The following is a 20,820-nucleotide window of genomic DNA, read 5'->3' on the forward strand; positions in this document are numbered from 1 at the left end:
AGGCTGCAAATCTTTTATCCGCAGCATTGCCGAGATACATGGTGGGCTGTTTGCTGCAAAATTCTTTCCAATGTAAATGTTGCAATTAATGCAACACTACATCTGCACAACTAAGGTCAAAAATTGTTGGCTTTGTGGGGCCATTCCACATGAAGTGGAAATAGCTCAACAAGGTGTGGGTCTTGATGGTGTGGCAGATTTAGGTTGCTTCGTGTAGAGCCTTCGATGACAATGAGAAAAAGAAGGTGGAGGTCACAGAGGCTGAGTGTGTGACTTTATGGCAGGTGTTCCAAGCCGCAAAACCAACTTTCTCGGCGGAGGCCTTGCTGGGCGTGAAGGTTGATGCGAAGAAATGTGAAGCGCCGAGGAGAGGTGTTGCGCAAGTGGATGTGGATGCCATGATGGACGTTGAGCGAGCAGAGGCGGATCTATATGGGGCGATGGGGGTACAGCTGTACCCCCAAAATTTTTTTTTTTTACTAGTAGTATTATGTATTAGAATTGTTTTAAGTATTTTGTCCCCCCAATCCAAACAATCCCACCGAGAAACACATACATCTGTTACTAATATTAATGGGCTTGGGCCCATTGGAAGTCAAAAAGGGCGGCGCTGTATGTGAATTGAGAGCAACAGATTGCAAAAAAAAAATTAGAAAGAAGCGGCGCTGTATCTGTATGTGAGAAACACATACACACAAATACAATTTTTTTTGAAAGCCACGAAGTGAGACTGTGAGAGACGATTCTGAAGGAATAAAAAGAGTTAAAAAGAATAAGTTGCGAAATAGCATGGGGGATCAAGTATTAAATGATTGTTTGGTCACTTTCATTGAGAAAGATATGTTTCTACAAGTTTCCGATGATGAGGTCGTCAAACGCTTTGAAGAAATGAAGACTCGTCGGAAGATAAACTAGATATATAGTTATTTAATTTTCTTTTGCATCTTACTATCTTTGAACAATGTTTTAAGATATAGTATTTTTAACATTAAAGTATCTTTTATATTTATGTTTATGAGATTATATTTTTGTACCCCCAATTTAAAAATCCTGGATCCGCCACTGTGAGCGAGGTGCTTTTGGTGTGGGGGTCATTGCGCGAGACCATGCTGGTCACATTTTGTTTGCGATGGCAAAACCAACCTCTCATTCTTCCAGTGTTTTGATGGCGGAAATCATGGCCGTAGTCCATGGTATTACAACGAGTGTGGAGATGGGACTGGAGAGAATAGAGCTCTTAACGGATTCGTTATTGGCGGCTAGAACAATGGCGAAACCTGAAGAAGATAGGAAATTCCTCCCAAATGATATTTGCGACATTCTCCAAGCGGCGAGAGGATATTTGCTGACAGGTGTGTTTCATGTGCAGTGATCCGCTAATTGTGCGGTGCATAGATTAGCACAATTTGCTAGATCGACGACTCAAGCCACTTGGTGGTTTGAGGAGTTCCCTTCTTGGCTGAAGGAAGTTGTTTTGGAGGACTTGAATTGATTTCAATATAAGGTTGTTATCTCAAAAAAAAAAAGAAAAAGAAAAGGAACAAGAAAAGAAATAGAAAAAGGGAAAGAGCGTTACGCATTTGACTGGAGCAGTCTTGCAAAAACCCTAACGCCTATAAAAGACCCTCAATTACAAAACCCACAGTCTGAAACTCCCTCCCTTTTGCCGCGCTCATCCCGCCTCCGAAACACAACAACTGGGACTAACCATCCACACACATATAGATACAAGTATCTTATGCAAATGGATCAAGATCAGCAATGGCTAATCAATTGCTTGAACGCCTCACTCGATCCCAACCATCAAGTTCGAAATTTCGCGGAGACTTCACTCCAGCAAGCATCGCTTCAACCAGGTCATTCAGACAATTCATTTCACAATTGAGCATTCGATGATACTGTTTCCTGACTTGAATGGATGTTTCTTATATATATATATATATCACATGATTTATGTTCGATTATTAATTGAATTGTGGCTTTGAGGAATTGGCGAATTGCATTCTATATTATGAATTTGTCGAAATGCTAGGGAAATGCTGAAGTTTGGACACATGAAGCATGTATTTTTGTTGGTTCTTGGTGGATGTGGCAATCTTGGTTATGGTGTTGATTTTTAGTGCCATAACCACGCTAAGAGCAGATATGGGAACTTCACTGATAAACTGTTTTGCCACAAGAATTGTTATTCTTTGGATATCTTCACGGGTTTCAGAGAATTGAGAAGTTGTATCTCTTTATACAAGAAGTTGTTATTCTTTGGATATCTTCCTTGGTGAACTGGCATAGTTTTTGCTATCTTACTGAAGTCTGAAGCAACTTTCGCATTTTGTTATCTTTCATTGAGTGATGGATTGATTCTGTGGTCTTTTATTGCAGGTTATGGCGTTGCTTTGGCTAGAGTTGCTGCAAACCGAGAACTTCCATTTGGGCTGAGGCAGATATCCTTCATGTTACAATATATTTTTGATGGAGAATTTTCTTATAGTATTTGGTTTCATAAATGGATGCTCTTGTGTGTTTTGTTCTGGTCCACGTCCTTTTATTATATGCCTTGTGGGATTAACATGCATATACCTAGCAGCAGTATTGCTGAAGCAATATATTAAGAAACACTGGGATGCGGATGAGGAAGGCTTTGAGAATCCTGTCGTTGCAAGCAATGAGAAGGTTCTTACCCAGTCTAATATTTAATTTTTGAACACATTTAAGCTGTTGTAAATTCAAAGGTATATTAAGGTTGACACTTTGAATTCTACATTAAAATTGGCTGTAGTGTAAGTCCTTGTTGTTGCTTCTCTAAAATATTTTGAGCCTATGATCATATTCATGAAGTCATTGAGTTTTCTACTAAAATTGATGTTTTGTGCTTGTAAGAGCAGAACTCTGTTCTTGTATATAGCTTAGAACTTTTGGTGTCAAATTTCCTGCTGAATTTGTGATGCATTCCAAATTGTGCAGTCATACCAGCTGAAATTGGGTACTCATTTCTGTGTTACATGTGTAGGATAAAAGTTACACTGTATTGATTGCATGATGGATACCCTTACTCTGTTATTTTATCAGGAATCTATACGAGGGCTACTTCTAGCATCACTAGATGATCCAAATAAGAAGATCTGTACTGCAGTAAGTGTGGCTGTGTCAATAATTGCACAGTATGATTGGCCTGAAGACTGGCCTGAACTACTATCCTTCCTTTTAAGTTTGATTAATGACCAGCCTAAACTTAATGCTGGTAAGTCCTTTCTATCCTATAATGTCCCTGGCACTCCTTAAAGCAAATAAGCTTAATATTAGCTACTGCAGTGCATGGGGCTTTAAGATGCTTGGCTCTTCTTACGTCGGACATGGATGATAAAATGGTTCCAAAAATTATCCCAGTTTTGTTCCCAAGCTTGCACACCATTGTATCATCTCCGCAGGTTAATCTCTCTCATTATCTCACATGCTAGATTCATTTTACAGATTTCCTCTGCAACTGCAACTATAGAAAGCATGAAACTGTTTGATGTTTTTAGTAAACTGTAGATGTTAAGTGTGGCACTAGAAATTGACCTTTACTTGCCTCAAATGTAGAGTAATGAATACATTTCACTCCCTTTCTGTATTTCTGTAGGACATTCTGTTAGCTTGGCTGGATAACCATAAATTTGTTCATGCTTATGTTAATTTCAAATCATTTTCTAATTTCGCTGTGATATATATATTTGCAGATTTACGATAAATTTCTGAGGTCTAAAGCTATTACAATAGCTTATAATTGTATCTCCGTTGTGGGGGTTATGAGTGGAGTCTATAAGGTATTCAGCTATAGGTTGTTAATGTGATGATTAAATACACCTTAACTACTAGTCGCTAGACTAACCATTTTCTTGAGATTTCTGGTAATTAGACAGAAACTACTGCCTTCATGTTACCAATGCTCCAGCCCTGGATGAAGCAATTCTCATCAATCTTGCAACATCCAGTTCCATCTGAAGATCCAGATGATTGGAGCACCCGAATGGAGGTTGCTGTTTTCTGGGTGTCTTTTATATATATATATATATATATATATATATATATATATATATATATAATTTTTTATTTCTTGATGCCATCTATATGCCTAATTGTTGACCTTTAAGCTCAGAAACATCTTGATACTTCTTTCAGGTGTTAAAGTGCTTGAATCAGTTTATTCAAAACTTTCCATCCATAGTGGAAACTCATTTTGTCGGTATATTAATAAAATTCACTATTAAAACTTCTGTCAGTGGTTATGATGATATATTGTTATGCTTGCCAGCCTTGCCTTGATTATTCAAAATTCTCAATTTGTGTTGATTGATGATGTCTCAGGAATCGTAGGGCCATTATGGCACACATTTGTGTCATCCTTGAAAGTGTATGAGCGATCATCTATTGAAGGTGTTGAATATTCCTACGATGGAAGATACGACTCCGATGGCACTGAAAAGAGTCTTGAGTCTTTTGTTATCCAGGTTAGTACATTTGTTCATGTTCTAATGGAGTTTCGGCATGAAGAAATAGGATGAAAGAGAAAACAACTCTCAATCACTGAATATCAAACTAGTCGCTTATTAAATATCTTTGCCTTCTTGGCTGACCAGTGGTTTCCTTTTGTTTCTTTATTGTGGAAAAATGTGATTCTGTTTGCAATTAAAAAATCTATCTAGAACTTCAAAGATGAAATGCTATTTGATCTTTAGATGACAAATTGTACATAGTTTTGATGAATTGGTAGTGAATGTAAGATCTGAATATATTTTTACCTCATCTCACTTGGTGGGCCTGAAATACATGTTATTTAATAACACGTTTCCCTGGTCTTTGGTCTCACAGCTATTTGAATTTTTGCTAACTGTTGTTGGAAGCCCAAAATTTGTGAAGGTATGGTTCAAATCATCTTTTATTTAAGGGTAAATATCACTTTAAACCCCAATCTTTTTTCACACTATTCATTATACCTTGTACTATCAAAAACATTTTTTAAATCCTGAACTATCGATTTTATATCAATTGTACCCTTCATCCATTATTTGGCTCCAGAAAGTTGACGTGGTAATAATTGAAAAAAATCCACTTTTGTAAAATCCAACATGGATTTTTTTAATTAGTAAAACACAAAAAACAAAACGACACCGTTTTGTGCTATGTAAGTTTAAAAAAAAAAAAATACACTGTGACATCTGGCGAGCCACGTTAACTTCCGGATCTGAAAAATGGATGGAGGGTACAATTGATACAAAATCGAAAGTTCATGATTGAAAAAACCATTGTTCGATAGTTTAGATATAAGATAATGCAAAAATAGTTTGGGGTTTGAAGTGATATTTACCCTTTATTTAGAATAAAAATAATATTGTTTTGGCTTCCTGTCTATCCATTATTCAATGTGAATCTGTGATGATATTATATTCTTTTTGTTAAATTTTGTTTCTGATGTAGATTATCATGAACAATCTGAAAGAATTAGTATACTATACCATCGGTTTCCTACAAATGACAGAACAACAGGTACTCTATATCTAGTTGTTCTAGAGTTCCATGTTTTCGAATGTCATTTTATTTATTTTTTGGAAAGTTTGCATGGTAACTAATGCCGACTTTTCCTGAGCATTGCACTTACCATTTTTGTCGTCATGTGAAAGGATTCTGCCTTAAATAATGCTTTATAGTATAGTAATAGATACCTTTGAAATTGAAACATTGACATAATAGAAATGAGTAATTAGTGTTGGAGCTTATGTGATACGTTGGTTATTATCGTTTAATTTCATTTGACAGTTTGATATAGTTCTCTTCCCTGTTTTAGTCGTGAAGGATACAAATTTATCATGAATGGAGATAAAAGTAATGTAGATGAACTTAAGCCAAAACATCTAAGCTAGTGGTGACTGGTGATATAGTATTATAGCCGAGTTTTAGTCTATTGATTGGCCTAACTGTTTCCCTTTTTAGCTTAGTATGTCTTTTTTACTTTATAATTGCTACAGCATATGTTTAGAGACATAACTATTGTACTGATAATATGAGATTCTGGAATATTCTCTTTGAATAGTGTGGGGAATGTGATATAGATGAAATTCCACTTGAGAAATTAATTTGAGTTAAGAATTTTGTTTCTGCAATTTGTTAACACTTGGTTTTCTAGGTAAAGCAATTCATATGAGCTAATATTGTACATAATCTATTTTTTGCTTTGATTTTGATTGGTTTGTCATTGATCAACTTATTAAGTCATTTATTTTCTCTTCTCCCTTTTTACTTTTCATAATCCTATCTTTGTGTGACTTGGATGATATAGGTTCATACCTGGTCGGTGGATGCTAACCAGTATGTTGCTGATGAGGATGACAATACTTATAGTTGTCGTGTATCGGGTAAATTGTTTCTGGGACTCTAAAGGCAGTCAGCTGACTACTTCTTCTGTAGCTCACAGCCTTTTCTATTGAATCTACTGATTGCCCTTCTATTAATTTTGCTGTCTAAAATGCTGCTTCTTGAATGGCCTCACAATTGCATGAGCCCAGTTTTAGACTAGCAAAGGCTGAGGTCTTCAATGGCCAGGTGTATTTGATTATATATCTGAAAACTGCATGATACCTGTGTTTTGATATCTGCTGTGGCTCAAGGATATGTTCCTGATTTTTTTTCTCTTTGTTACAGGTGCTCTATTACTGGAAGAGATAATAACTTCTTGCGGGGTGGATGGAGTAGATGCTGTAGTTGACTCCATAAAAAGACGAATAAGCGAGTCCCAAAAGCAGAAAGATAATGGAATTTCTGGCTGGTGGAGAGTAAGTTGAACAGTTGCATCAATTAAATCTAAATGCATTCTATTCGCAGGAGAAGCATCATAAATGCTAAAATTATTGATATTGTATAGGCTTGAACACTACAACCAGGTGCCAACACCCGCGCGTTACCCTAATCCGTGAACTTTGTATATTTAGGCTAAATATTTTCTTATTTGCTCTTGGCTTAGCAAATGGATATGGATGGTTACTTGCAATCCTTTATTGGTTTTTGTGGAGTGTATGTAGGAGAGAAGAAGAGTAGTATATTATGTTTTCAAAAAAATACTCTCTTTGTCCTACATACATATAGGGAGAACTAGGTACAATGTTTGCTGACACCCAACGACAAGGTACAATGTTTGCTGATGGAGGTGAGACACCTGTATCACGTACACCGACTGAGTAGAGCACACATATCCTCATCCATAGCAGCCTGTCAAAGAGGGTGTTTAGTGCCTCAAGGTAAGACATTGGAATAATTGTAGTCAAAAGACAAAGAGCAAAGGCGCAAAAACGGACTCAAACAAAGTTAAAGAAATATGGTTAGACATTGGGTGTTTAGTGGTGCAAGTACATTTACCATTGCGGGAAGCTCTTCAGAGGATGCAGGCAATGATGAATCAGGTGATGGACATGAGGTCGGTTCTCGTATAGGTTCTGAGGCAGGTTGTGGTCGAGGACGTCGTGTATACACCTACAACAGTTGTGCAGTAGGATTAGGAGAAATAGTCATGGTCGAGGATGTTGTGTATACACTTGCAACGGTTGTGCAAGAGGACTAGGAGAAATAGTTTCAGGGACAGGTAAAGGAGTAGTAGGGATTAATGGATCAGGTGGTTGAGCTAGAGTATAAAAAACTAAAAGACTGAGACTCAAAGAAAGTAATGTCAGCACAAATATAGTGATGCTGGGTAAGTGGGTCAAGGCAGCGATATCCCGTTTTAGTTCTAGAGTAGCCAAGAAAAGCACACTTAATAGAGTGAGGGGACAACTTATCCAACCTAGGAATAAGATCATGAACAAAACCGACACATCCAAATATGCGAGGAGAAACAGGATAAAGAGGTTTATCAAGATGAAGACACGAAAAAAGGAATAGCCTCGTGCAACACACTAGAAGGCATCCTAGTAATAAGGAAGCATGCAGTAAGAACAACACCAGACCAATAAATACTTAGCAACATGCATGTAAGACATAAGTGTACAAGCAACATCCGAAATATGACATGTTTGCATTTAGCAACCCTGTTTTGTTGAGAAGTGTGAGAGCAGGAAGTTTGATGAAATATACAATGAGAATCACAAATTCACAAAAGGGCGAAATGGACTTTTGAGTAAACTCGTGCTGGAGACATAAATAATTGGGCCTCTTTTTTTAATAAAAAATTTAAGGTTTAGGGTTTGATCAACGGAATCATAGCAAATGTAATGAATTTGTACCTACTTTGATACCATGTAGAGTAGTAATGTATTGAGACATGTAGGACAGAAGAAGAGTAGTGTATTATGTTTTCAGTAAAGAAAATACAAGAGACTCCCACATACATATAGGGAGAACTAGGGTTACAATATATAAGGAAACCTATATACAATAATATTCTACAACATGGAGTATTGGGCTGAAGAATATTGAACCACAACAGAAGTCTTGTTATACTTCTAAGAAGTTATCTTTGTCCTTATTTCGCAATTGCTCCGATGAAGTCTTTTCTCATAAGAATCTCAGAAATTATTAACTAAGATAGGTGCTTTCTTTTTCATTTTTTCTTTTCTCATACTTTTTTATGCACTCTATTACCTTTGAAAAAGCAACGGTTGACTTGTTTTCTTTGTGTGGTCTGCTTAATATACTCAACTTATCACTTGATGACAGTTAAGGGAGGCTACTCTCTTTGCTTTGGCTTCTGTGTCCGAGCAATTGCTTCAAGTTGAGGTCTGTCCTTTATATTCTTATAATGAAGAGATGAATATTGTTTCATGGTATCTATTGTATGCAGGCAGTCTATATTGATATTTAAGGTCTTTGTTAGGTTTCTGCAGCCGCAGTAGGAAGCATGCTAGAACAAATTTTAACTGATGACATGGCAACAGGTTAGACAATCTCTATAAGAAGCATATGCCACATTACTTCTGGCTTTAGACCATATATGCGTTTACTTGCTACTGAAATCTGCTAGCTTACTTACGCAGGCATGCATGATTACCCCTTTCTCCATGCTCGGTTATTCTCATCTGTTGCAAAATTATCATCTGTGGTATTACTAAGCAACCTTCTCTTCTGGCTTTCATCCTCCCAACAAAGCACTTTCATGTTCTCATTAAAGATCTTATTTGCTTTCATTAATTGTGCAGATGAGCAACCAAGTAACAGAGCATTTCTTATATGCTGCTATTAAGACTGTTGGCATGGATGTGTAAGAATTTGATTTAGGATATTTGATTACATAAATTTCAATAGTACGTTACTCCAATTCCTTGGTACAGGCCCCCAGCTGTGAAAGTTGGTGCATGTCGAGCTCTATCCCAACTTCTTCCTGATGCTACAAGAGGAATTTTCCAAAGTCATGCGTTGGATTTATTATCATCGCTTGTAGATCTTCTTAAAAATGTGAGGTGACACCTAACATTCAGTCAGAAGGTCCTTATATTGTTCATAGTTTGATGGTATCCTGCTTTGTAGGCATCTGATGAGACTATGCACCTAGTACTTGAAACTTTACAAGCAGTAGTTAAAGCTGGTAAGTTCAAGTGGAGTAATATTTAACTTCATATTAATGCTGAGCTAGTTTGCTAGTTTTTAGCTTGGGTGCCTATGATGTTTTCTAACTTTGTTCTCATTCATTACGAACTAAGGTCTGTCCTGGTCTTGTAGGTCATGAAATTTCAGCCTCAATAGAGCCAGTTATCTCTCCTATCATTCTTAACATGTGGGCTTCTCATGTTTCTGACCCTTTCATCAGTATTGATGCTCTAGAGGTCTTGGAGGTAAACATTTTATTCACCTCTTTATCCTTCCTGTGTGTGGTTTTTGTATAATCCAATATGTTATGCCTACTATACCAAACGTTTTGTGAGTTGAATACTTCTTTCATAATTTACAAATTAAAAATTTTGTCAAATGAAAATATCCAATATGATTACTTACATCTTCCTTCCTATTTCCTATCCTTTCAGGCAATAAAATACTCTCCTGGATGTATTCATCCTCTGGTTTCTCGAGTTTTACCATATGTTGGGCCAATCTTGAGTAACGTATGCATCCTTTAATCATTGCTAACAAAAGGGAAATGTATGGTAGCTCAGTTCTTATTATATTGTTTACATTTCTCAGCCACAGCAACAACCTGAAGGTTTAGTTGCTGGTTCTTTGGATCTTGTTACAATGTTAGTGAAGGTAATTCTACTGTTAATGATGGCAGTTATATTTGAACGACCACATGTGATTGGAAGAGTGGTTCTGATATTTGATTCTTTTTGTTCAGAATGCTCCTATTGACGTGGTAAAAGCAGCATATCAAGTTTCCTTCGAATCTGTTGTTAGAATAGTCCTACAAAGTAATGACCATGGCGAGATGCAGGTTGCCAGTGCTTTCTCTTAGCTAAAGTTCCTTCAACCGATCATGTCATCTGGCAATCTTGAAAAGTTAAATAGTAAAATAATACCAGGAATGTTTTAACATGTATCAGAATGCAACCCAATGCTTGGCTGCTCTCGTGGCTGGTGGGAAACAAGATATGCTTGCTTGGTGTGGAGATCCTGGATTTACAATGAGAAGTTTACTTGATGTAGTCTCAAGGTAATTAACTCATTTAGATCTTAGTGATTAGAATGCTTTGCCTGGACCATCGTATCTTGCAGTACCAGTTGAAAGTATCTTTGTCAACCACACAGAGGTTTTGTTTATTCTGTGATAGCCTTTGTAGAAGATAGGTAGACGATCAAGAAAGCTCAAACAATGCATACTCTCAACATCTCTGTCTGTCTCCCTCATGCTCTCACAGTACCAGTTGAAAGTATCTTTGTCAACCACACAGAGCTTTTGTTTATTCTGTGATCGCCTTTGTAGAAGATAGGTAGACGATCAAGAAAGCTCAAACAATGTGCCTGCATACCCTCAACATCTCTGTCTGTCTCCCTCATGCTCTCACATTAGTTAACTGGAGAAGCCTCGATAGGTGGAGTTCAAGTAATAGTTTCCAAGAATTTACAGAAGCCTCAACCCAGGATGTTAAGAGACCCTTCTAGAGAAATCATATTTTCTTCCTACTTGGGTGGACATTGAATATTACTTTATGCATTTTGCAATGTTATTTTTAGATTATTTTGAGATGTGTTTGTGCATCATAGTATTAAATTAAACCACTGCCAGCATCATGTTTTTCTATGCAGGCTTCTGGACCCTGATTTGGAAAGCTCGGGATCACTTTTTGTTGGTAGCTACATTTTACAACTCATTCTGCATCTGCCTACACAAATGGCTCATCATATTAGAGATCTCGTCACCGCACTTGTCAGACGCATGCAATCTTCTCAAATTGCAGGATTGAAAAGTTCATTGCTTCTAATATTTGCTAGATTGGTTAGCTTCAAATTTATATTTCATAGATTTCTCTGCAAATGATCTGGCAAGCTTAAATGTGCACCATTTTCTTTTTATGGCTTTTGATAATTATTTATAACAGAAAAACTTGATTTTTGAATTTTTCTAGTATTAGTCTTATGTAGAGCTTAATTTATCGAGAGCAATTAAATCAATATGAAGGTGAGTCTAGAAACATGAAATTAAGTTAAGATTTGATTCTGTTGTTATTCTTGTCTTGATCATACTTTCCTGGACACAGTTGTTTAAATGTTCCGACTTGAGCCATTCAGTGGCTGAAGCTTGCAGTCATGATAAGCGACAAATCATGTTTTCGTGCTATCCATGTGCGCAGTGTGCTATTAAACAAGAGAATAACAAACTACAACTATGTGTTTGCTTTAATACACTTAAATATTAGACATTGTGGTCAATTATTACTGTTTAGTTGCAGATGTGGCTTCTTATGTCTGAGTGGTTTGATAAAACTCATTTGACAGTTTATGATTAATTCTCTGATGCAGGTTCACATGAGTTCACCTCATGTCGAACAGTTTATTGATTTGCTGGTTTCAGTCCCAGCTGAAGGTCATCGAAATTCCTTTGCATATCTTATGTGTGAATGGACCAAACAACAAGGTAAGTAGTGTTAGTGTTAATTCTTAAATGTGGTCTTTAATTTTGCTGGTTAGTTATACATAACAACTGGCTAATGATGTATCCTGTCTATTATCTAATCCAGGGGAAGTTCAAGGAGCCTACCAAATTAAAGTAACGACTACTGCTTTGGCTTTGTTACTCTGTACAAGGCATGCTGAATTGGGGAATGTGAATGTTCAAGGCCATCTGATCAAGGTTGAATTTCACTTCTCTTTCCATTACGCATTTATCACCTTTCATTTAACTAAACTTCATGAAAATACAGTCTCAGGCAGGAATAACCACCCGCTCGCGATCTAAAATTGTGCCAGATCAATGGACAGAGGTGCCGCTTCCTGCTAAGGTATATTTTATAAATGACTCATTCCAAAATTCAGTTTCTGATTTAGCTCCTGCTCATAACTTTTCTATGGATGCATGTTTGTTGTGATAAAATCTTTAATTTTGCGTTATATTCTTATACTATTTCCTGGCACAACAGATTCTGGCTTTATTGGCTGATGCTTTATTGGAAATCCAAGAACAAGTAGATGGAGATGATGAGGTACCTACGATCTCTTTTAACATCTCTATGATCATATCCATGACTATGACTATGGGCTGGAATAAAAAATTTGTGGGAATTCATTTCGCAGGATACTGATTGGGAAGAAACTCAGAATGGAGATGCTGGTAACGAGGAGAATTTCCTATATTCAGCTGCTGCTACATCACATAGCAGACCTAGTTATGAATACTTAGATGCCATGGCAAAAGCTTTCAATAAGGTTTTCTCTTACTGACCTTTCACAGTTTTCCCAGACCGTGATTTTTTGTCACCTTGGTTATTGACAATCCATGACTTTTGCTTGGTTAAGGACGAAGAAGATGATGACGATGAAGATGAATTTCTTTGTAGTGCCGATCCCCTAAATGAGGTACCTCTTAGATGCAGTAACCATCTTCTGCAAAATGCATTGCTAACATAATCTTCTACACTTTCTCACAGATTAATTTGGTTAACTATCTCGTCGAATCCTTAGTAAAGTTTGGTGAGAGCGATAGATCTTTTTTCCAACATCTTTTCCAGGTCCCCACTTAAATCTCTCAAGTCTGTTAATTTTTTTACTCTGATTTTTTACTGTTCCGGCAGCTTATTATAGTTTGAATTTTAAATGCAGAGTTTAACCAAGCCTCAGCAAAATGCTGTTGAGTTGGTTTTGAGACAACGAGGAATATGATTGTTGTTCAGGGTATGTTTACCAGTGTGAATGCTTCATTTTTTATTTTTATTTTTATTTTTATTGTTATTTTTATTTTTTCGAAATTTTGAGTGCTCCGGGATTGAAAGCGAGGATTAGTTGTCTGAAAACAGCGAAATTATTTTGCCTGTATATTGTGTCATGTGTAGCGTGTAGTGGACAACAAAATTTTGAAATATTCATCTTTGTAATTTCTTTTACTAATCTATGGTGTATAATGAAAATCGCATCGCGGAAATGTGTATTTCTATTTACTATATGATGAACAAGATTGTTATTTGAGTTTCATTTACAGGTTTTTTTCTTTCGCGCAAATGGGGTTTAATGTGTAGTAATACTTTCATTTTGATCGAATAAATAGCTATTGTCTCCACATTCCACGAATTCATATAAGAGTTGGTCTCCTGTGATATCGAGTGTATAGGTTAGACTATATTGACCCAACCCGATCGAGGGTGCGGGCGTGGGTGCTGGACTATGAGAGCACTGAAGGGTGTGGGCACGAGGAGGGCGCAGAGCGACAGCGGACTCATGTGTTGGACATTAATCTCTTACCGCTAGACTAACACACACACATTTAGAAAAAATAATTATTGATATAAAAAAAAGGTAATGTTTTAAAAATATTACTTTTTATCACAATAATAATTACTTTGAATAATTTGTATTTTTCAACCAGTTTTGACTCGCGGAGCAGTGGAGGGTGCGGGCGTGATTGAAGGCCGCAGCAATGGTGTATTTATTTTGGTCAAGTAATTATTATTGTAACAAAAAATAATTATTACTCCCTCCGTCCCATTATTCATGGGACATTGCTTTTGGGCACGAAGATTAAGAAGTAGTAGATTAATGAGTAAAGGTGTGTGGTCCATTTGGTTAGGTTTGTATTTAGAGATTCTTTAATTAAGTTATTTAAATTCTGCATTCTAATTTAAATTAAATTTTGAAATATTAATTTAATTTAAATTTAAATTTAAATCTGGAATTTAAATTTAAATTCTGGAATTTAAATTAAAGTCTTAAATTTAAATTCTGTACCCGTAACATTAAGTTTAAATTTAAATCTAAACCTGTAACATTAAATTTAAATTATGAACATGAACCTGTGCAAATTAAAGTAAAACTTGGAGCAAAAAGAAAAGTGTGCAAACTAAAGAATATTCTGGCGCCATAATCCAATTCCAATCTGCCTTTTCAATGAAAATTTGAGAATTTTAAATTTATCACACTTTACAAGTTTTCTCCCCTCTATAAATAGAGACCAATTCACTTTACAAAGACCAAACTAAACAGCTGCTACAACAACACAAAACTAAAAAAAACACAAAAACTACACTATGGCTACGAGAAAAGATCTCTCCACATTTGAGAGGGCAACAATAATCCAATTCCTCCTTGAAGACAGCAAGGAGGGAAAGCCTGCTAGGGGGAAGATTTCAGCAGCTGTTGCAAAATGGAGCAGCTCACGAAGCACAATCAATTGGGTATGGGCAGCTGCAAAAAAGTAAATACAGAAGGGTGAGGTAATATGTTCCATGAGTCGAAAAATACAAAGACCAAGACAAAAGAGAGTGCAATTATATTTACAGTTAATTGCTAACTTAGACTTGTCCAAACGATCTACCATTCGAAAGGCTTGCATGTGGGATTCAATGTAGCAAAAGTACTGTAGGAAGATGGATTAAGCTAGGGCTGATCAAAGTTCATTCCAATGCTATTAAACCCGACCTTACAGCTCCTAACAAGTTGCTTAGGTTACGATTTTCATTAGAGGCCCTAGAGTATGATAAGATTATGAGGAGTGTCACATTTAAAAACATGCACAACACAATTCACATTGATGAGAAATAGTTCTACATAACCAAAACCAAGCAAAGGTTTTACTTAACCCCTGCAGAGACTGAGCCTTATAGAACCTGTAAAAGCAAAAAATTCATCACGAAGGTGATGTTTATGTTTGCAGTGTGTAGGCCTATCTTTGGCCCCGATGGAGAATGCATATTTGATGGAAAAATAGGCATTTTTCCATTTACTGAAATGGTACCAGCAAAGAGGAAGAGTAAGAACAGGGAGGCAGGCACAATGGAGTGGAAACCCATTCAAAGTATCACCAAAGAAATGGTGAAGGATTGCCTAATTAACAAGGTATGGCAAGTGAATGATTTATGTAAGGAATGTTCAAATAAAATGCTTGGGATCCAAATAATTTCAGTTTATGAGTAGTATACATGTAATTTCAGCTGCTTATAATCCATATTTTCATGTAATTTCAGATGCTTATTATCCATATTTTCATGTAATTTCAGATGCTTATTATACATGTTTTATTGTAATTTCAGATGCTTAGTATACATGTTTTATTGTAATTTCAGATTATACCTGCTATAAAGGCAAAGTGGCGTAGTTTTGCTAGCAAAGTCATTTACATACAGCAGGATAATGTCGGCCACACATTAAAGACAATGACCCTGATTTCAAGGCAGCTACCTCTAGTGATGGCTTTGACATACACCTGGTGCATCAACCACCAAACTCACCCGACACCAACATAAATGATTTGGGGTGGTTCAGGGCGATACAATCGCTACAAACTGAATCAGTTTGCAACAATGTCAGTGACTTACTTATGGCTGTTCAAAATTCATTTGAACAGTTAAGTGCACAAACCTTGAACAAGGTTTTTCTTAGTCTACAAAGCTGCATGATTGAAATACTCAAGGTAAAAGGTCAAAACTGTTACAAAATTCCCCATTTGAAGAAGGATGCCTTGATTAGGCAGGATATGCTTCCTTCAAACCTTGAAGTTGATTCAAGGCTTGTTAGGGAATGCATAGCCTACCTAATTGAGCAGGGGAATATTAATGAGAGTGAAGGTTTCTTAAGGCAGCTGCAAATAGGCATGATTGGAGGCACAACAGATGGGCTGACTTGTAGCATGCAACAGCTACAAATTCAAGGAGGCACAAGTGCATATTGAAGATTTCAAGAATTTCAAACTTTTTGTTGTTTTTGTTGAATGCACATGTTTTTGAAATGCACAGATGCACATATGCACAGATGCACAACTGCACACTCTATGTAGAGTTTCAAATGCACATGTTTTTGTAATGTATTTTATGCTTGCAAAGTTCTAATGAAATTCAGATGCACAGGTTTGAAATGCACAGATGCACACTGCTTCAAGCAGATCCAACACATAGATCACAAATACTGCTACAAGCATATACCAACAGTTAAGAATGCCATCCAACAGGGCCAAGCAAGAACATGCACTACACACAGCACATAGCCCATAAAAAACCAAACCATAATCAACAAGGGAATATGCAAGATCAAATTTTCAGATCATCTCATATAATTTCAAATTGTAATCATCGATGTACAAATTTTTGGACAGAACACATATACAGAATGAGCATAATCCTATCATTTCAACCACAAATTATCATTTCCCACAGTACAATTGCAACATAATCCCACATATCACAGATCACCATAAAGAGTTGTTCAAAAATAGGAAAGATCTCACCAAAAAGAACGCAGGAAGCAAGATCTGCATCATAGAAAGCTCAGCATCGCTCATGTTTCGATGCTCCCAATTTTCCTCACAAAAGAAGAAGGAATCAGGGTAAGCATCGGAAATGGAATCTGAAGCGGACACCGGTTGTTCACCGGAATTCGTCAGAGGATAGGGAGTAGATGGAGGAATCGACCGTTTACCTTCTTGGGCTGAAGCTCAGCGAGCCGCCTCTTCTCTGCATCTAACTTCTATCATCGACAATTCAACCCACGTTTGCAAAGACGCCATCCAGTCAAAATCGAACAGATCTCCGTAAAATCTCGACATTTAACTGGCGAAATCAAACAAATCACGGCCAAAAGAAACCCAAATCCCTCAGACAATATTTTCAGAAAAGAACTAGGGCACGATGAAATCAATAGGTTTAAATCATAGGGATTTTGGGGGATATGGCGAAGGTATTTTCGGGCATGGTGAGAGACGAATGCAGAGAGGTCGGCCGCCGGAACCCAAGAGAGCCGACGAGGGAGAGGAGGATGATGAAGACTAGAGTTTCAGGTGGAACATTCGAGAGAGAGAGAGAGAGAGAGAGAGAGAGAGAGAGAGAGAGAGAGAGAGAGAGAGAATTAGGGTTCACAGATGCGGCGGAATAGAGAGAGCAAAAATGGAATAAATTGCTTTGAGGTCCGAAAGAGTCCATTTAATTAAGGGCTTGTGTTTTAAGTGTAAATGTGTAATTAACGAATATTTTAATACTTAAATGACCCCTGATTTTTTCTAAAAAATGAAACGTGTCATGTAGGTTGGGACAACCCAAAAAGGAATACGTGTCATGAATAATGGGACAGAGAGAGTATCATAAAGAAAGATTTTATTTCAAACACTATTTTTTTTTAAATTTCGATTATTACTTTTCGTCACAACAATAATTACTTTGAATTAATAGGTCTAGACTTGTGACTCGTGCCCAGTCCCACTCCCCGGTTCTGACCTGATTTATTTCACCTATACAGTCAGTTTGACATGATAATTCGTATTCATGAAAATGTCTCAATGTAAGTGTAACTGTAAAAAATATCCAACGTTCAAAAAAAAATGCAACGTTCAGAAGATGATGTGTTTAATCAGATCATTCATTTGACATGTCTGATATGACCTAAAAATTGTTGAAAACGGTTTCTATTGAAAAGATTGGGAATTGAAATATTATTATGTTAAGTGTAATAAGAATGAAGTTTGTAAACGGTTAACGATTTTTTTTTAAAATATAAGACTTTCGTATTAGATTTTTTAGATCACCTCAGATATGTTGTGTGCACGCTTTGACGAGATACATTAGCTTCCGATCGCCAAAAATAAAAAATTAGGTGCAAATATGATTTTTTTTAAATCTTGAGTGCTATTTTTCCGTTATAATTAAGTTGTGACGTTTTCGTTGATTCACTCGAGCATTAGGGCAATTACTAATATTTACCCTTGTTAATTTGACGATTACTCTATCTTCATATTAGATTTTTTAGACCAACTCAGATGTGTTGTGTGCACGCTTTGGCGAGATACATTAGCTTCTGATCGCAAAAAACAAAAAATTGGGATACAAATATGATTTTTTTTAAATGTTGAGTGTTGTTTTTCCGTTATAATTAAGTCGTGACGTTTTCGTTGATTCACTCGAGCATTAGGGTAATTACTAATATTTATCCTTTTTAATTTGGCGATTACTCTCTTTTTTCATTTTTTATTGTTATCACCGGGTACACGATCGAGTAAACTTTACAACTTAAACGAATTTTTACAACTAAAAAAAAACTGAACTAAGAAAATAGAACAATTAGAGGTAACAAACTAGAAACAAAACAGATTACAAGAAATTAAAACAAACGTGAAATGGCGCCGAGTCGAGATGGAACTCTTCCCGCAAGAAGATTATCGCTCCGGTAGTGCTCACGGTGTTGGCAAATCTTCCCCAAAGGTAAAACGGTGACGTCTCGTTGGATGTAGCACCACAATCCGGCGAGCTCTGACGAACGTAACAGGATCAAGGACTGAGCGATGTTTATGCAAAGAATGAAGAATGCAGAATTTCGTAGGGAACAAACTATGCTCTAAGACCTTTATTTATAGGCTTAGCTCAACCATGCAAGGGATTAATCTGCACCATGAAGAGCATTAACAGCAGGAACTGTTCTGGATGTTACTAAATTCAAACCATTTGAATTATGTGGTTACAGAATTAAAATAGCAGTTGCATAATTCAAATTCTGAACTGTTACGCAGACAGTTTCGAAAACCGATATGCTGCTGGAGGCTTGGGCTGAGCAAGCGCATGGGCTCTAAAGGTTGGACTGCACAAAAATCAGTTGGGCCGAGAATAAAGTTAATCCAAAAGCCCAAAAGTATTTTGTCCAAAAAATTATATAGTTTGGACTCAAACACTATCTAAAGCACCAATTGCCAAGATCCAAGTCCTTGGCCGCGGCCCGTGCCCGACCCGCCCGTCCGGTGGCGTTCGATCGATCGCCGACGGCGGAGGCGCGCGTGTGCGCGTGCGCGACGTCATGGCCTTCATCCAATCTTTGATATACAATATCTCACTCACCGGAAATCTGTTTTGAGACTTCAAGTATACCATGTTCATCTACTCGAAACGTAAATTAACATCCAATAATTATTTTAATTAAATAATAAATATATAATTAAATAATTAAATTCAGATATGGTCTTAAAACCATATTTCCAACACTTATATATTTGACAAAATAAGTTTCAAAATAGCTTATAAGTTGTAAAAATAAGTTTCAACATTTTATAAGCTCTTCAAAAATGAATTTATGATTTCAACTTAATTTTTCATAATCTTATAAAGAACAATCATTTTACAAAAATAGTTCTATTATAATTTGTTATTTTCTTCATATATACTATCAATTTCATTTTTCTTCAATTTTTTTCTCTAGCTTAATTATAAGGTTAATTATTCAAATACTTAGAATACTAATTATTATTTCTTCAAACATCTTGTGAGCTCTCTAAAATAAGTTTAACTAAACATCTTTCTTAATTCGACAAGACATTATATGTAAACAAATATGAAAAATACAAAAAATAGAACAAAATAAAATTTTCATCGATTACACGTGCTTGTTTATTGGCGCATTCCACGTTTTCTTTTAATGAGGTAAATTTGAAGCTACTATTAATGTTGCACTGGATAAATTCTGTATAATTGTATAATCTAATGAGTGTATGATAACCTATTGTCCAATTATATAATCTAATTAACATTTCTTGATCAGATCAATAATGTGAAATATTCATTACATGATTATGTGATTGAAAAACTTTCCAATACCTAACTTCAAGTGAAGCAGTATTTATTGTTAATTATATAATAATTGTTTGGATCATTTTTCACAATAATATATTTCATGGAAAAAAATAAAATGAGTCAAAATTTGTATATTTTTTTGATAATTCTTAAAGTTTGTGAGAAAAATAAAAATGAATAAAAGTTCGTAAATTTTTTTTGACAACTTTTAAAATTTGTGGAAAAAATTAAAATATGTTCAAAATTCGTGTATTTTGACGCCAATATCCTTTTCTTTTATAAAATTAAATATGTGAAAATAAAGAAGTAATCAATAAAACTTGATTTCAACTTATACAAACGAAACAACTGAAATTCCCTCACTACACATAAATTGCATCTTCCCCGAAAAAAGAAAAAGAAAAAAGGTAAGAAGATAGAAACAGTCGCAGCAGCTTGAAGTTAAGCTAGCGCAGCCACCACGTATCCTTATTTCCCGACGAACTAACTTGTGCGAAATTGAAAAGCAAGATTTCCCGGCGAATCTCGCTTCCCGGAATATTCGTGAGGTGATTCCGGCAGAGCGGACAAGTCCACCGGCCGTGTCCGATCCAGCGGTCGAAGCAGGCTGTGTGGAACACGTGGCTGCACCTCAGCCGTCTGATTTCGTCTCCGGCGCCGATTCCGCACAAGCACACCGCGCAGT

The 20,820-nt window shown here is 36.3% G+C and overlaps 1 protein-coding gene across 1 annotated transcript; it reads left to right on the top strand.

Moving 5' to 3' along the window:
• The first annotated feature begins 1,571 nt into the window (after window positions 1–1,571).
• On the top strand, window positions 1,572–13,575 carry LOC130986302 (uncharacterized). The gene is made up of 33 exons (XM_057909678.1): window positions 1,572–1,856; window positions 2,380–2,441; window positions 2,578–2,670; window positions 3,067–3,238; window positions 3,310–3,425; window positions 3,717–3,803; window positions 3,896–4,012; window positions 4,159–4,222; window positions 4,345–4,487; window positions 4,849–4,896; window positions 5,455–5,523; window positions 6,314–6,389; window positions 6,676–6,806; window positions 8,680–8,739; window positions 8,837–8,897; window positions 8,997–9,061; window positions 9,159–9,220; window positions 9,291–9,414; window positions 9,487–9,544; window positions 9,679–9,791; window positions 9,981–10,058; window positions 10,138–10,200; window positions 10,289–10,384; window positions 10,494–10,603; window positions 11,197–11,386; window positions 11,911–12,025; window positions 12,129–12,241; window positions 12,312–12,389; window positions 12,528–12,590; window positions 12,682–12,813; window positions 12,904–12,963; window positions 13,035–13,115; window positions 13,207–13,575. The coding sequence occupies exons 1-33, from the start codon at window positions 1,739–1,741 to the stop codon at window positions 13,264–13,266; spliced, it is 3,078 nt and encodes a 1,025-aa protein (XP_057765661.1). The 5' UTR covers window positions 1,572–1,738; the 3' UTR covers window positions 13,267–13,575.
• Window positions 13,576–20,820: the final 7,245 nt, after the last annotated feature.

Source organism: Salvia miltiorrhiza, chromosome 5 (genome assembly GCF_028751815.1).
Source record: "Salvia miltiorrhiza cultivar Shanhuang (shh) chromosome 5, IMPLAD_Smil_shh, whole genome shotgun sequence".
In the NCBI taxonomy this organism is placed as follows: domain Eukaryota; kingdom Viridiplantae; phylum Streptophyta; class Magnoliopsida; order Lamiales; family Lamiaceae; genus Salvia; species Salvia miltiorrhiza.